The 17,015-nt window shown below is 54.1% G+C and overlaps 1 protein-coding gene across 3 annotated transcripts in view; it reads left to right on the top strand.

Annotated features, from left to right (window-relative positions):
• Positions 1 to 4,430: 4,430 nt before the first annotated feature.
• Spns2 (SPNS lysolipid transporter 2, sphingosine-1-phosphate) overlaps positions 4,431 to 17,015 on the top strand; it is a 36,726-nt gene continuing 24,141 nt past the window's right edge. For 2 of the 3 annotated variants that reach the window (XM_076871737.1, XM_076871738.1), the window contains exon 1: positions 4,431 to 4,977. In XM_076871737.1, the coding sequence (XP_076727852.1) occupies positions 4,608 to 4,977 (370 nt within the window). In that variant the 5' untranslated portion in view covers positions 4,431 to 4,607. The remainder of the gene's footprint in view (positions 4,978 to 17,015) is intronic. The other variant, XR_013092736.1, reaches the window with a different exon arrangement.

Below are 17,015 nucleotides of genomic sequence, written 5' to 3'. Positions count from 1 at the left end.
CTGAGTCACTCAGAGCAACAGATACATGATATAAATCAACACACATTTCCTGCACCTGCTAAATGTCATTTACTCCTTCAATCAACAAACATTCTCCAAGCACCTCCTCTGTGCTTGGATCTTGAAGATGAATCAGACAAGGTATGGGCCCTCAAGGCTTATGGTTTGTCAGGGGGTGGTGATACCGGTGGCCTCTTATACAAACATAATCAGATGCACAAAACATAATCAGATGCACAGGTTACTCAAGAGCCCAGAGGAAATGACTGGTTGTTCAGGTGGGTCAGGAAAGGCTTCCTGGAGGAAGCCATGTCTGTGTTGGGTTTCTGAAGGACCAGCGGGAGGAGGGAGCTAGGTAGACAGCTAGCCAGAGTCCTACTAAAGGGTCGGGGAGGGGGGTTGCATGTGTGACGCTCTCCATGGTCCTGAACCATCATTAGGTTAACAGGACCAGGGCTTTTCTTTTAAGGGGAGGGCAAGGACTGTGACCCAATTCTTGCCACTCACCCAGACTTCAGAAAGTATAATGGCTGTAATTGAGTTCAGGGGGCTCCATGTTCAGTGTGGTGGAGAATAATTTTGAGAGGTGGGGAAGTGAAAGCTGGGCTAGGGGGTCGTGGGTTGTAAAGAGTCATGCAGATGGCATTAAGGAACTCAGATACTTATAATTCTATATGCAGTTGGGATCCATGGAAAGGTTTTGTACCAGGTAGTGATGGGGTCACATATGTGATTGAGAAAGTCACCAGCAGGCACTATGGAGAAAAGCCTAGAGGGAGATACTGGAAATGGTGATGTTGAACTTTACAAGGGTCCAGGGAGATGCAGAGAGGTCTGAGATGTTAGTGGGCTGTGGGGGCATTGAGAAAAAAAAATTGTGTCTCTAGATGAGTCCCAAAAGATGATGTGACAGTGAGAGACCCAAATGGCCCCCAAATCTCCTTCTTGTTGACACTATGGGTGATGTGCCACTTTTCAAGAGATAAATGATACCAAGGTGGGAGCAGGTTTGGGGGAAGGATGAGGCATTTAGTTTTGGATGTACTGAGCTTAAGGTGTCTGCAGAGTCCCTAGGGAGGGGGTGTGTGCAGGAGACTGCATATGGATCTAGGGCTTGGAGATGAGGCACATAGAGAGGCATGGAGGATGGGGTGTCACGAGCACATGGATGATTAATGAGAGCCTGGGCGGCGTGGGTGAGAGGCTTCCAAAAGAGCATGTGCCATGTGAGAAGGGAAGAAACTGAGGCCTGAACCTTGGAGACACTCCCAGGTGGGGGAATGGGCAGAAGGAAGGTGGACTGAACTTCCAGTTATCAGCCTTGGGGGAGCTGGTACATTATAGGCCAGCGTTTCTGAATGTTTTTGGGGAATTGTAGTCATGTGAACACATGGCAATTTCTACCTCCCTCTGAGAGACCCAGAATATATACTCTCATAGTAAAGGCTCTGAAAAGTCCCTTGGGAAACTTGCTCCTCTGTTTCACCCTACAACTTCCCAAGTACACTTGTGCTTGAAATAATGGCCATGAATGTCCTGTGCCCCATTTGTTTTGTACCCAATCAGAAGCCCCTTTAGCCCATTTCCTGTTGTACCCATAGGAAAACTCATTGCTGCAGCAGCTCAGCGCAGCACTGTGGGCATTTGGGTACGTGCTGGGTTAAGAGGCAGACACACATGGATTTAGTCCATCACTTGCTCTGTATGAGACCTTGGGCAAATTACTTCTTTTCCTGGGCGTCAGTCTCCATCAGTGAGACAGAGATAAGAACCCTTCTGTGACCAATGGTCCTATGATACTGCCAGAGGTTCTAAGAAAACCACTGTGATTTGCCCAGGGCCACATGGCCAGAAAAGGCTTACTGTCCTCTGTATCACCCTGCCTTTGGTGGTCCTTTATCCCACACAGGACCAACTCTAAAACTGCCTTTGGGTTAAAATTCCAGAGAAATTCACACAGAAGGAATGACTGACTTGCTTGATAGCAGTTCAGAATTCCCCCAAATTCAAAAGACTCAAAACTTATTTTTTTTTTTTCTATCCAGTAGTGGAAAGGGAAAAAGAATGCTCTTCTTTTGGGTCCAGAGGAAAGTCCTGTTCCCCTGGACAGGGCTGTGGGGAAAGGATGGGCAGTTAGAGGGAATGGGAATGGGAGTGTGAGGTGCGGCTCAGTGCCAGGGCTGTGGCTTCTTCACCGCTCTTCAGCTGGGTAGGTCCCACAGCCAGACACTCCTGAAGCTGGCACCATCACAGCATTCTGAGGATCACTGGCTGGGCCCAGTTCTCTCCCCATGGAGCTCCTAGGTCTGTCCTTGCCTGTTAATCACTTGTCATCACAGGCCACCCAGTGGAACTTCCCTCATCTGACTTTTGCAGGCCTGAGTTCAGCAAGCTGGCAAGAGGCAGCGGACAACATTCAGAATGAAATCTGTTTTCCTAACCCTCCTGTCACAGTCATTCATACCCAACACACTGAAGCATATTTTTAGTCACTTCGCAGAATTTAAAATACACCTCGAAGGTGCCAAGAAACACCAGCTTGGGGATTAACTCTGCTCACCAGAGACAGTGTATGTGTGGGGTGCCTCATGCTGCATTACCCTTTGGCTATGCCATGACTCACTGTGGCTGACACTTCAATAAACTGCACCTGCTTGTGGCCATGGGGTCCAGAGAAGCCTGCAGTAGGATATAAGCTCTCAATTCTACAGGATAGCAGAGCCCTGGGTTAGCTCCAACCCTGCGACTGACTAGCTGCATGTTCATGCAGAGGTCATTTCCATGCCCTGGGACCTGCCTGTAAAATGGGGAAAAAAATCTGGTTTCTGAGGGTCTGTCCAGTTCTAACATTGTGTCTTCGGTACTTTGTACAGGATTCTAATTTCAATCAAAATCCCAAAGAGATAATGGGGGAGAAAAAGGAAATCACAGAACCTCTAAAATGTGTCAGGGCAGTGATGGTGGCTCTGAACACAGGGGTTACTTGGCCACTATCCAGAGGAGACAGGACCATCCCTCCCTGGGAGAGAGCAGTGACCCCTCACTTTCAGACCCTCTGACTCCCCTCCTCTTACCTACCCCCCGACAGAGAAATTGAGACCCAGAGAGAGGTAGGGGCCCTGTCCAGGATCATGCCACACATCTCTGGGCTAGGACCCAGTTTCCTGATTTCCCTTAATTGTTTTGTACCATCCCGGTGCAAAGTTGGAAGTCTGAAGCCTGGGGAGGTGATACCTTCAGGAGAACAGGCCCCTATTCTGTGTGTGTGTATGTGTGTGTGTGTGTGTGTGTGTGTGTGTGTGTGTGTGTGCAGTACTGGGCATTGAACCCAGGGGTGCCTTATCACTGAACTACATTCCCATTTTTTTTTTTAAAGGGTCTCACTAGGCCAGGCAGGGTGGTACACACCAGTAATCTGAGCAGATTGGGAGGCTGAGGCCGGAGGATTGTGAGTTCAAAGCCAGCCTCAGCAAAAGTGAGGTGCTAAGCAACTCAGTGAAACCTTGTCTCTAAGTAAAATATAAAATAGGGCTGGGGATGTGGCTCAGTGGTCGTGTGCCCCTGAGTTCCATCCTGCGTAGCCCCCCCCCCCAAAAAAAAGAGAGAAAGAAAGAAAGAAAGAAAGAAAGAAAGAAAGAAAGAAAGGGTCTCGCTAAATTGCCCTAACTGGCCTTGAACTTGCAATCTTCCTGCCTCATCAGTATCTGAGATTATAAGCTTGTCTCACATTGTCTGGAAAGGAGGCTCTTCCTCAGTGTCCTGGTTTCTGTTGGACCCTAATGGGAACCCTGGGTCCCCCTACCTGGGAATGCCACTCTGTGAGACATGGGTAGGATCTGGGTGCACACACACGAGTGGGCTCCGGGTAGTTTTGGGGCTGGAGATGTATTTCCCTGGGGAGGCAGGCAGCACAGCTTTTCTGATGGAGGTCTGGGTCCTGAGCTGTGCCCCGACCAATCACTTAGCCCTCCCTGAGCTGGCTGAATCATGGAGCTTGAGCAGCCATTAGAGCCACAGGCTTTCCAACAGGTGTCTCTGTTTTGACCATCTGAGATCCTTCTCTCCAGGTTGTCCAGATATCCTAGGCTTACGCCCTCGGTCCTCTCCCAGTCTCTGCCAGGAATTCACTCTCATGGTAGAGATTGGGTGGAGATTACTGAGTAGGTGCTAGGGATTCCTGCTTCCAGCACCCCAATCCCAGCTGGGTAGCTCCCCGCAAAACCCGTCCAGCTCTTAGCCGGCTTCCGCGGCCGCACGGTTCCAGCGTGACAGCGCCCCCGTCAGGTGGGTGGGGCTCTGCGGCCAGGCCCCCCCGCTGCCCCTCGGGGCAGCACGTGCGGGGCGGGGTTGTGGACCGAGCAATGAGCTGATTGGGCGCGGAACTGGTGGGCGGGTCCGGACTGCAGCTGTCAGAGCCGCCGCGGCGACGGCGGCGCGTCGGGCTGAACACTGGCAGCGCCGCAGCCGGGGCCCGAGCCCGAGCTCAGAAGCCGACGGGGCCCAGCCGGGATGGTGCAGCGGCGGCTCCGCAGCGCACGCACGCACTGAGAGGGCCCAAGCTGGGCCCCGCGGCCCCCGCGCCCCCCGCCGCCCCGATCCCGGCCGGCATGATGTGCCTGGAATGCGCCTCGGCGGCGGCGGGCGGCGCGGAGGAGGAGGAGGCGGACGCGGAGCGGCGGCGCCGGCGCCGGGGGGCGCAGCGAGGGGCCGGCGGTAGCGGTTGTTGCGGGGCGCGGGGCGCCGGGAGCGCTGGAGTCGTGGCCCCCGACGATGAGGTGCAGACGCTGTCCGGCAGTGTAAGGCGGGCCCCGTCCGGACCCCCCAGCATCGCCGGCACCCCCGGCTGCGCAGCCGCTGCCAAGGGCCCCGGCGCACAGCAGCCCAAACCAGCCACCTTGGGCCGCGGGCGGGGGGCAGCTGCCGCCATCCTCAGCTTGGGCAACGTGCTTAACTACCTGGACAGGTACACCGTGGCAGGTGAGCAAGTGCCCCACCCAACCCGAGGACCAGGAATCCCCCCCCACCCCCCGCCCCAACGGAGTACCCTAGGGAGCTTTTTGGTCCCAGGCTCCCTATATCCAAGCCCTACGTGGAGTAAGGACTGTATGCTCAGGCACAACTGAGCAAGTGATGCCCCGGTGCTCCACGGGTTTAATCTGAAACCCCCCCACACAACCAGGGGACAGGGATTGGACGAGTCTCCATCCCTAAATCAGCCGGCGCGTCCTCGCCAGCCCTTGACGGCCCTTCCGTTTTCCTCTTCTGCGAGTCTCCTCTGCGTCTCTGCGTTCTTTCCTCTGAGTCCCCTCCCGCCACAGCCGCAGGTTCCCGGGCCTCTCTCCGTCTTCCCCTAGCCCAGACCGTCTGTGTATCCAGGGCCCGTCAGTTCTTTCCTTCCTCGGCCGCTTCCACCACCCAGAGTGCGTGCGGCGAGTGTGTGCGCCCCTTGCGGGTGTGCGCCAGGGAGACTAAGTGTGTGCGCTCGTGGCGGCGCGGATGTGTGTGTGAGCTTGTGAGCGCGTGGCTGACAAAGGCTCCGGCCTGCGGGGAGCCGAGGGAGGGGCGGGGCGGGTCCGCGGCGCCCGGGGACCCTGGATGCGGTTTGCAGCTGGCCCTGGCTACAGGCCTGAAGACGCCTCCCCCTGCTCTATGGCGCTTGGGGCCTGGGGCACAGCACCGGCCTCTGGGGCGAAAGAGGGGAGGCCTCATCCTCTGTGAACACCCCTGGGAATCAGCGATAAAGATGGGATTGAGATGGATAGAACAACAGGATTCTAATCCCAGATTTGTCCCAAATGTGCTTTGTGTGTGACCTTGGGCCAGTCTCAGCTTATGTTTAGGTCTGTCTCCCTATTTGTGAGTTGATTGACCCCTCTTGGGATGGAGACGGTTCTGGGATTCCCTTCTGCTGGCTCTTCTCCCTGACTTCTCAGGGGTCAAGAAGTCGGGACTTGCCCTAGATGGATCAGCCTCCAACTGGGAATGATATAGTGCTGAGAGGAAAGGAATCTGGCCAGGGTGGCATAGGTGGAGGCTCCCTGCAGTAGGAGAACAGTTCTGGATATTTGGCATGCTAGCCCAGAACCTGCCACCATAGAACAAAAGGGAGGTTTAGGATAGACTCTAAAGAAATTTTAGGGATGATTGGCAAGTGGATTATTAAACACATGCCACCTGGGTGTCCCTCTCTGGGCCTTAGTTTCCCGTCTGTTGAATGGAGTTGTATCAGGTGGAAGAGAAAAACTCTAATGGGAGAGCAGAAGCTTCCTCTTCTCCCAATTCATGCTTGCAAAACCCTTTGGGCTCTCTGTTCCTCCACTGGGGAGAGTTGAAAGTAGGTACTAGTGGTGTCAGTACTCCAATGGGTTGAACCAACTCCAAGAGACTCTTACCTTGATCTGGTGAACAGGAGCAGTATTGAGCACTCCCCAAATTCTGGGTGTGGTGACGCATGCCTGTAATTCATTCCAGGGACTCGGGAGGCTGAGGCAGGAGAGGAGGATTGCAAGTTTAAGGCCAACCTCAGCAACCTAGTGAGAACCTCAGTAACTTAGCAAGACCCTGCCTCAAAATAAAAAATTAAAAAGTGCTCCTGGGTTCAATCCCTAGTACCAAAACAAACAAAAACACCCCAGTGTACAGACCCTGTCGTACTTGTGCCATTCTGCCTAGGAGCTTAGGTGCCACCCTGTGGGGAGAAGTCAGAGAATATCAGGGACTTGTAATTGGTGCAAAATAGGCTTTTGTATACCTTCTGTACACCTTGATGGGGGAATCAAGGCCCCTGGACAGGCCCTCATCCAAGATGGCCCCGAAGGTGGACAAAAAAGGTGGTGTTAGCTCTAATAGTAAGTCTGTCTGGAGGTCTCCCCACTCTCTCCCAGCTGAGGAACGAGTGGTGCTGATCTGGACTGTAACACTTTCCGACTCATTTTTTTTTCTGGCTCTAGACCACCCCCTCTGACATTCTTGAGGGAACTGACTCTGCCAGGGGGAGAGGGTGGGATCAGGAGGTCTGGTGCTTATCTGCTCCTACCTCTACATGGGTTAGACTGTCAGAATGGGGGAACAAGATAGCTAATTTCTGGTGAATTGGTCAGGGGGATGGGAATAGGTGACTAAGAGGGGTGTGGGGCAGGGGGGAGGAAGGCCCGGAAAGCCCTGGGCAAACACCCAGCTTGGGCTGTGCATCCTGCTCTGTGGAGGCCCAGGGCTGGGGCTCATGCACCACCCCGCCCCCAGCACATAACATGTGCTGATTTCCTCTCCGGATAAGCCTGGCTACCTCTCTCTTTATGGGACACTTCCCTCCCACTGCCCCCAAGTTCAGTTTTTTAAGAACATTAACCGTCTCTATGGTAATTACTATGGCTTTATGTTCCTTGTGCCAGGGCCTGTGTCTACCTGTTGGCTCCTGGGACAGAGGCAGGATGCAGGTACTCTGCTGTTCAGTCACCTTTGATATTTGCCCTCTTGGACTCTGAGAGCCTCACAACTGGGCCCCATCAAAGAAGGAAGGAATTCCCACTCTCCTTTATATTTATCCTGTGCATTTCTTTATTTTATGGTATAGACCAGCTCTGTCCAAGAGGAATATAATGCAAGCCACATTAGTTTCAAATTTTCTGGTAGCCAAATTAAAAAAGAAATAAGATACAATTAAACAATAATATATTTTACTTAATGTATCCAACATATTTCAATGTGTAATTAATATCAAATTTATTACTGGGATATTTTGCATTTTTTCATACTGTCTTTGAAACCCAGTGCATAATTTACCTTCTCAGCACATGTCAGTGTTACAGTGGACAGTCACCAGCTGGCTGGGGGTCATCAGTGTGGACAGTACCGGTCTAGAGTCCACGCTCTTCAGCTTGGCCAGCTGCGTGACCTTGCAGCCATCACCTGAGCCTTCTGTGGGATCATCTCAACCTCCTGGGCTATGTGGAATGAATGAGAATGTATCCAAAGCACCTGGGACTAGGCCAGAAAGCTCTGAAGGCTTTACAAATGTCAGCTGCCTTCTCTTTCATGCAGAGGCTCAAGCTGTGTCCCCAGCTAGAACGTCCTTCCCATTTCTCTGTCTGTGATAGTCCCTTCCAGACACCTTTGCTAGCTCCTCCCTTTGCACCAGGGCTGGGCTCTATCCTGGGAACCGAGTGGCTTCTGCCTCTGCCCTAGCATTCCCAGCGCCACCCAGCGATCCTGTTAATTATGGTCTTTCCACCTCCCCATGAGAACCCCCTGAGGGCAGCCGCCCTCAGACCCAGGTGGGGAGGCCCAGGCACCCATTCCCTTTTCTTCTTGAGCATTGCTTTGGTTGGATGAAATTGAGGTAGTCTAGAAATTTCATCTAAATCCTTCCCTCTACCTCCTTGTGCAGATGGGGATGATGCCTAGAACAAAGGAACTTGCCCAGGGTCACATGGCACGCCCCAATGCAGCAGGCCCTCTAGCTCCAGGAACCTTGGATGGCGGTAGGGCATGTCCCCTGCTTCTGATCTGGAAGCTCATAGATTCTGCTGGCCAGGGCAAGAGCCCTCCTGGACAGGTGAATTTGGGTTCTATTTAGTTCAGGCAGTTTGAGTTCCCTTAGGGCACATGGCTCCCTCGGCTCAGCCAACCCAGCAGCCACCCACTGTGTATTCTGAGTCCCCTATGGCTGCCAGGTCAGAGGAAGGAGGAAGCCCCTCAGGAGAGGGTCTTAAGCACCCGCTCCCTTCCCAGCTCTGCTTCCTGATGCCAGAGCGGCCTCTGCCCCCGGGATCCCATTCTGCCATCTGTAAAATGGAAGCAGAACTGAGGGTGTAGGTGGTAGCATTTTGCTCCTGGAACCAGGCCCAGCAAGAGGGAGCTGGTCCAGGCCCTAATTATGGTTGGTGAATGACTATTGGAGAATTGAGATTCTTTCCCAACTTTTCTGAGGCACCTGTTCCCTTCCCAAGACCTATTTTCTTTCCCTTTGATCCAGCCCACCACACACTGGGCATTGGAGTTGGGCGGAGTGGGGGCTGGTGATAAGAGGCAGAGCCCTGCCCTGGGGGAGTCCTTTTCTGCCAAAGAAGCTGAGACCAGTCTCCATGGCAACCACTCACTAACACAAACCCAGAAGGAGAGATGAGCCCAGGGGCCCAGCCAGGAGCTGGGACTCAGGGGGCTTCCCCTGAGTGGCCTCGCTGAATACAGACGGGGAGGAGCTGTCAGGTTGGGGCTCATTCTCCCCGCGGCTTTCTTCCCTATGTCCAGTAGAGTCTAACAGGAGCTGATGAACGGGGAAACTGAGGCCTAGGGGGTACCAAGCCAGTCCTAGAGCCTAGTGACTCTGTGGTTATCCACGAGATAGGTAGTCACCTTAAGGATAAACACAGTCCCTGCCCTGCCCCTTTGAGTGGCCCTGTCCTGGTCATTGCCATGTCTGTACAGTGGGGAAGTCCCAGCTGAGGGCTAAGGGGCGGAGCATCTTGATCACCTTTCTGGCAGAGGATGTGCTCAGGTGAGGCCACAGTGACTGATCACCAGCTGCCCTTTCCCTCAAGCCTGCTTCTCTCTCCAGGCACTTCCTGCTGCTTCTGCCAGCACCTCTACTGTGCTGCTGACTTGTCGGAGGAAGTGCCATGAGACTCACCTAGCCTGGGACCCCGCGCCAGACACATCCCTGGCGTAAGCCTCAGTTTCCCATTTTGTGACTGGGGCAGGAAGGCTACCGACTGCATGCAGTTCATAGCCTGTCCTGGGAGTGAGGCTGCCCTAGACAGAGCTGCCCAGGGACAGAGCTCCTCATCCCTTCCCTAGACCCTTCCATAAAAAGAAGTGGCTTTTGTTTCTGCTTGGGTGTGGGGGACTGAAATCTTGAGGAGAGACAGAGATAAGAATGAGGGAGGCAAACCGCGTGGTGGCTTGCGCCTATGATCCCAGCAACTCAGGAGGCTGAGGCAGGAGGATTACAAGTTTAAGGCCAGCTCTAGGCAACTTGGCAAGACTCTGTCTCAAAATAAAAATTATAAAGGACTGGGGTGGGTGCAGTTCAGTGGTAGAGCGTTCCTGGGTTCAATTCCCAGTAACACACACACAAAAAAAAAAGAAAAGAAAAAAGAGAGGCAAATAACACTGCCTTAGCCCCAGGATTTTGGGGTTGGGCTCCCTCTTGGACCCTGAGTGTCTCTGGGGCTGAGCTTCTTGCTGCTGGTTTTGCTGTGTGACTCAAGGGAGATCCTGACCCTCCCTCTGATCCCTGAATAGAGATTTTTTTTATATATTTGTTTTTCAGCTTTAGGTGGACACAATATCTTTATTTTATCTTTATGTGGTGCTGAGGATTGAACCCAGTGCCTCACGCATGCCAGGCGAGTGCGCTACCACTTGAGCCATATCCCCAGCCCCTGAATAGAGATTTTGTCCCTCTCTTGCTGTGGTCAGGTCCTCATAGGGTATTTGGTCTCCAGAACTCTTGTCTGCTTTGCTGGCTGTGCTTGCATCTCTCTCCCCCAGGATAATCAGGTCTGTTCTCCAGGAGCTGCCAGCCTCCATTTGCCCTGGTGGGTCCTGGTAGTGTTCTGTGCTCCTTCCAGGAGGGCTTCTCCAATTCTCTGGACTGAACCAGGCACTTAACACTGTTTTTTTTTTTTTTTTTTTTTTTTTTTTTTTTTTTTTTGTGTGTGTGTGTGTGGTGCTGGGAATGGAACCCAGGGTCTCTCACATGCTAGGCAAGTGCTCTACCTCTGAGCCACACCCCCAGCCTCTAACTCTTGGTTTTTGGCTGCTCCCTGTTCTGCTTCCATCACAGCACCTGTCCCCATGTAAGGTCATCATCTCCCTCCAGCCTTGAGGGGCCATCTATCTATGACCCCAGCATCCATGTGAGGCTGGCCCAGGCTTGGGTGGTAGACTTGGGTTGACCCAGTCCTGTCTGACCCTAGAGTGGGTAGAAAGGGCGTTTGTTGGCTTGGATAGGTTAAGGGCCAGGCCACTGCTGCTGAGGCCAGGGCTTCTCTGCCAGTAACTGGTGCTGCCCTTTTGTCCAGCCCAGGGCACACAATGAGCCTCGGGCCTCATGTCTCCAGGAAGGAAACGAGAGGAAGTAGTCCAAGGCAGTCCTTGTCTGCCCTGTCCTCAGTCTTGACAATGGGTCAACCCCACCCCCATGTTGGGCAGAGTGACTTCCAGACATCCAGGAGGGCACAGTGGCGTCTTTGCCCTGTCTCCTCTGCAGATAAGGCATTGAGGGCACAGGGCTGGGCCTGGGTCACCCAGCGAGGCCTTGTGAAGGACAGCACTGGTCTGCTCTGGGCCTGGTCCTCTCCAGGTGTCTGAGAGGTGGGTGAATGGAATCCTGGAGAACAGGTGTCTGAGGGCAGAAGAATGGAAATTAGATCAAGAAATATGTAGAGTTAATCCATGAGCCAGAGTTTGGAGCTGGAGGACAGGGCCCTGACCTGCTTCCTCCTCAGTCTTCTCCCTACCTGGAGACCTTGCTAGGGTCTCCCTGCACCTAGTTCTGTCAGGTCTCTGTGGCCATTCGCTGTTGAGCATGGCGTGCTGGCTGGGGTCCCTGGGGCCAGGAGCGTGCTTAGGCTTTGAAAACTGTGGAGGGCTGTGCCTGGACAGTGGTGGTTACTTGGGCACAAAACCATTACTAGCCCTCATATGAGGGCAACTGGCATGGGTGTTGAGTGCGGGGGCCAGGTGCTGCCTTTTTTCTAGAAGTTTCTAGCTGAGGGTGGCAACACAGCCAGGTCTAGGAGCTTGGAGGACAGCTCGTGCCTGATCCTTCAGGCTCTGTCCATTCACCTGAATCTCAGTTTTCTACCCAAGAAGTGGGAGCTGGGGGTCTCTGCTCTCCTCGGCCACTGAAGCCACACACCAGAACAGGCTAAGGGTGTGAGGGCCTGACATGCGCCACTCTGAGGGGCCTTTATCTTCCCCCTACCCTTTCTGTCCCTGTGTCCTGGCTTTATCCTGTGTCAGCGAATGCACCAGTTACATCCCCTGAGGGTCATAATAAGGCTATGACCACCTCGTTCCTGACTCCTGGTGGTCTGGGGAGTCCCTGGGCCAGGACAGGGCTGGGAGGCTGAGCTGGGAAGGAGTGGCTATGCAGAGCCCCCAAATTGCTAAGGCAGAGTCTGGTTCCAGGAAAGCTGGCCCCAAATGATAGGCTAGAACCACAGACCAGAGGCCGGGCTGTGGGCCCCGCCCACTCTGGGCATAGAGAAGTGGCTGGGAGGAGGGGGGCTCTTGGGTTCCGGGGATGGTGCCTCTCTGGGGCTGGTGGGGTCTGCAGGCAGGGCTCTTGGGTGGGGATGGGGTGTTCTTCCAAGGGGCCAAAGCTCTGGGGGGCCTCATCTTCATGGTGCCTACAGAGATACCCTCTAGGCTGTCCTGACATGAATGACAGGTTTGTAGAGTGGCTTGGGGGAGGGAGGGTTGGCCCATTTAAAGCAAACTCAGTTGAGTGCAGGAATGGACACAGCAGGGCAACCAGAAGCTCAGAGAAGGGGTCACTCGGCTTGTCGCTGGAGACGGGAGGCAGATCACAGGGCAGGTGGGAGTGTGTGTGCTTGGGAGCTGGGGTCCCTGGCTCAGGGACTGCCTGGCGGGCCCCTGGCTGTGAGGGTGCCAGAGGGGCCAGGCTGTGGTTTCCCAGCCTTCGCCATCCCTAGCAAGGTCAGCAGAGCCCGGCTCTTAGGCCCCTGTAATTACCAGGGGTGGGAGCTGTGGCTGAGCGCTGGAGTAGGGGCAAAACTGAGCCAGCGCTGAGGCCTCCACAGGAGGACAGGGTCCCTCTGAGAGGGATTGACCAATGGCAGCAGTCCATCCCTTCAGGTCCCTAGGGTTCATCTTTCTAAGTGCCTGCTCCCATTTTGGAGAAAAGAAAACCGAGGGGAGGGTTCCACATCATTCTTGACTGGGGCTGTTCCTGTGCCATTGGTTAATGATCACTGTTAACGTTTGTGACGTTTATCGAGTACCTACTATGTGCCGGCCACTGTTGTAAACACTTTAGGTGGATTAAATGACGGAGACCTCAAAACAACCATGTGAAAAACTGTCTTGAAACCAAGTCATATTACAGAGGAGCAAACTGGGTCAGGGAGGTTAAGTAGTTTAACTGACTAAGGTCACACAGCAGGGAAAGTGGAAAAATTGGGGTGTAAAACCCAGATGGTCTTGTTCTGAAGCCTATGCTCTTGACAGTTTGGCTAAGCTGCCTGCTGCTCTGAGAGATGTTCAGGAAGAGGGACTGTGTGGTGATAAAGACAGTGCTTGGGGAATGTGGGGGAACAAGGTTGAGCACCCAGGGACCTGTTCCTGCTGAGTGGACAGGAAGAGACCTCAGGATCTTGCTTTCTGCACCTTATATCCAAGGTTGTCTAAGCTAGTGCTCCCAAGGTCAGTGCTCTCTTACCCCTTGGCCTTTCAAGGACTCCATCATGTCAGCAGGTTGGACCTGGCTGGAGGAAGCCAGGAGTCCCGAGACCTGGACTCGACTCTTTTGGGGGCCACCCAGCTGTGATGGGTGCTCACCATGAGCATCTGGGACTAGCCCTCTGGGTGAATCAGGGCCAGAGGCCATCTAGCTCTGGGGGCCCCTTTAGGGCCCACTTTACCAGGAGCCTCAGAGGAGGGAGGGGGCACCCTGGTAGGCATGACCTTGGATCTGGGCCCTGGAGGATGTGGCAGAGGTGGATGAGGCAGGAAGAGGACACAGGTCATTGGAGCTGCAGACTGTGATGGGCAAGGCACAGGGGCCTCCCTTCTGGGCGATTCTGCAGACCTAGGTGGGGCCCAGGAGGCTATATTCTAGCAAGCACTCTCTCTAAGGGGGATTGGGATTTTTGGGCAGGCCTGGGCACTGCTGAAGTTCCTAACCTCTTTATTTACCCGGGAAGAAATGGAGGCCCAACTAGTGGCAGCTCTGGCTGGGTTAGGGCCAGATCCTGGGGGCCTCCAGGGCTCTATTGCCCTGGACTTTATTCAGACAGCGATGGGGAGCCACTGTGCATTACTGGGCAGTCACACTTAATGAGCTAACGCTCTTCAGACTGTGTCTGCCACACAGGAAGCACTCAGTTCACATAAATATGTGCCCTGTTAGCATTACTGAACCAGGGGCCTGGCAGTAGATCTTGAGAAAGTCCTGGGTGACTTGAGGCGTGGCAAGAGATGACACCCACAAGGCCACAGCATTAGCTCCTTGAGTTCAGAGATGGACTTGAGGGCTCCAGAGCCCCAGCTCAGGACCTAGAACTTAGTGATTGCTTGGTGCTGGTGAGATCTAGCTGCAAGAGGGATGTAGCTGGGTCAGCAGAGGCTGGAGGCGAGGAGACGGGGGAGGAGGCTGGCTGGTGAAGAAGAGACGGCTTGCTGGGGCCTATTCCTGGGGCTCAGGGAGGCAGGGAGAAGGTAACAGCTGACTGCCAGGTTCTCGGCTTGGGTGCTGCACTGGTGCCGCTCAGAGAAGGGGACCAGCTGGAGAGTCGGGGAATGAGAGTCCAGGAAGCTGAGAAATGGAGGCAAGAGAGTCTGTGGAGATGAGCACAGAGACGGCTGACCTTAGGGCAGTAATGCAGGTGAGGACACGGAATTGGGGGAGAGAACTTTTTCAAGAGCTTCCATCGAGCCGGACATGGTGGCACACGTGGTGTGGGAGGCTGAGGCAGGAGGATCACAAGTTCAAAGCCAGCCTCAGCAACTTAGCGAGGCCCTAAGCAACGCACTGAGACCTTGTCTCTAAATATAAATATTTTAAAAAGGGCTGGGGATGTGGGCTCAGTGGGTAAGCACCCCTGGGTTCACTCCCTGGTTCAACGACAACAACTTCCACTCTGCAGGAAGAGGGAGGAGGAGTATTGGCCCAAGGAGACAGATCAAGGATGTCCTCATAGGTGGGGTGAGCGACATGTGAGCAGGTGTCTGGGCTGCTGTGTGGGAGACAAAAACCAAGGGGAGGCTGAAAACCCAGGCCCAAGTCAGGGGCTGATGGGGTGGGATCTCTGCAGGGCTGGAGAGAGTGGGCCTCAGATAGCAGAGACCCCCGCCCGGGGGTGGGGAGAGAGCTGGGATGGGCCAGCTGGTGTGAATGGAGGAGAAAACTCAGGGGCTCCTGTGGTTCCAGAATGTGTCCTGGAGGGATGGGGACCCTGGGGCCAGAGAGCCTTTCAGGATGTGGATTTGGGGTGGCTGCCTGGAGAGGCTGGCCTTGTGGGCCGGGCTGGCTGGGGGCTGTCTCTGGGGTGGGAGCCCCACCTTGCATGTCCTGAAGATGGTGGGGCTGGGGTCTTGGCTTGGCCTGAGCTGTGGGAAGCTGTTCCTGGGCGTGAGGCCCGTCCTGTGACCCACCAAACCTCAGCCTCCAGGAAAGAGGCTAAAAATAAGGCTGTGGTCAAGAAGGGCGGGGGTGTGCGGGCCCAGCCAGGCTGGGGCCCTGGAGGAAAATGTGAGACGACGGCCGAGCTGCTGTGACACACGCTTCCCGTGCCAGCAGCAGCCAGCAGGATCCTGCCCTCCTATGGCCATGGCCTCATCCAGACAGAGCCTGGCCATGGGCCTCACAGCCTGTAAAGGTCCTGTTCTCTGGCCCTCTTCTTGGAGTTCAAGTGGAGTTCAAGGCTGTGCTCCCTCCTGATGGTGAAATGGGTGGTGGTAGGGATCCAGGGTTTCCTATGTCCAGGGTTCTAGACTGCCCAGGAGCTCCCTGGGATGCCTACCTGGATGTGGAGAAATATTTCTTCCCCTTACTAAGAACTCTGTGTGGGAGAAGAAGTCAGGGAAGGCTTCCTGGAGGCAGAGGTAAATGTTGGGCCTTGAAATCAATGGATGGGGAAGGGTCCAGTTGCTGTGCTGCAGGGAGGAAGCAAGAATGCTTTGGCTGTGGACCTGTGAGCTCTGGTTGCCGCCAACCCACGTCCTTCCTTTGAGCTGTGGATAGAGACCCACAGTCCTGGGCCTTGGGGATGTTTTTGCTCTCCTGCCATCTCCCAACTCCACCCATCCTTTCATCTACCAAAACTGTGACAGTCCCTGTTCTGTGTTCTGGAGCTGACTCACCATGTCCCGTGCCCAGTTCATGGCCACCCGTCCATCTGTGCATCTGCCCCACAGAGAGTCCCTGAGGTCCAGCTATGTGCTGGGCTGTGGGCTGGGGACAAGAGCAAAACATGAAGAGGTAGTGTGGCAGAAGAACAAACTTTGGTTTTCAGGAGCAGACCCCGGGTGGATATTGAGAAAAATGTGTTTGGTCTTCTTCCTGCCTCCGGGCATAGGGCTCTTTCTAGATCCTGGAAATCTTCAAAATGATCAGTCTCTTTATGCTAATGAATGACTGATGCCCTCTGGTCCCTGGATAGCTTTAGGATAGGGGCAGGTCCCAGGGAAGGCCAAGATGGGATTAAGGGTTGGGTCTTTCAGTATTGCCTTCAACCTCCAGGGAGGTGAGAGGTGCTGAAGGTTGAGCTGATCACACCTAGCCAAGATATAATCAGCTGTGTCTATGTGACTATACAATGAAACCTTCATAAAACCCCAAAGCCCCAGATTTGGAGAGCGTGGGGAGAGTGGAAGTGCTGAGGTTACTGCAGGCAGGTGAGCCTGGAGAGGACGTGGAAGCTCCATGTCCTCCAGCATCCCTTCATCCGTGTGCTTTGTGATGTCCTTTATAATAAATCAGGTGAGGGGCTGGGGTTGTGGCTCAGAGGTAGAGTGCTTGCCTAGCACAGGTGAGGCACTGGGTTTGATCCTCAGCACCATATAAAAATAAATATGTCCCATCTCTACTAAAAATATTTAAAAAATAATAATAAACCAAGCAAATGTAAGGGTTCCTTTGAGTTCTGTTAGTTGCTATAGCAAATTGATCAAACCCAAGGAGAGGATCGTGGGAACCCCAATTTATACAGGTAAATCAGCCTGGGGCTGTGATGGGCATCTAAAGTGGGCGGGGGGGGGATAGTCTTGGGACTGAGTCCTCCGCTTTGGGGATCTGATGCTCTCTTGGGTAGATAGTGTCAGAAACG

Source organism: Callospermophilus lateralis, chromosome 11 (assembly GCF_048772815.1).
Source record: "Callospermophilus lateralis isolate mCalLat2 chromosome 11, mCalLat2.hap1, whole genome shotgun sequence".
NCBI lineage: Eukaryota > Metazoa > Chordata > Mammalia > Rodentia > Sciuridae > Callospermophilus > Callospermophilus lateralis.
The sequence above is the reverse complement of the archived record's forward strand: the minus strand, read 5'-3'. Positions and strand labels throughout refer to the sequence as shown.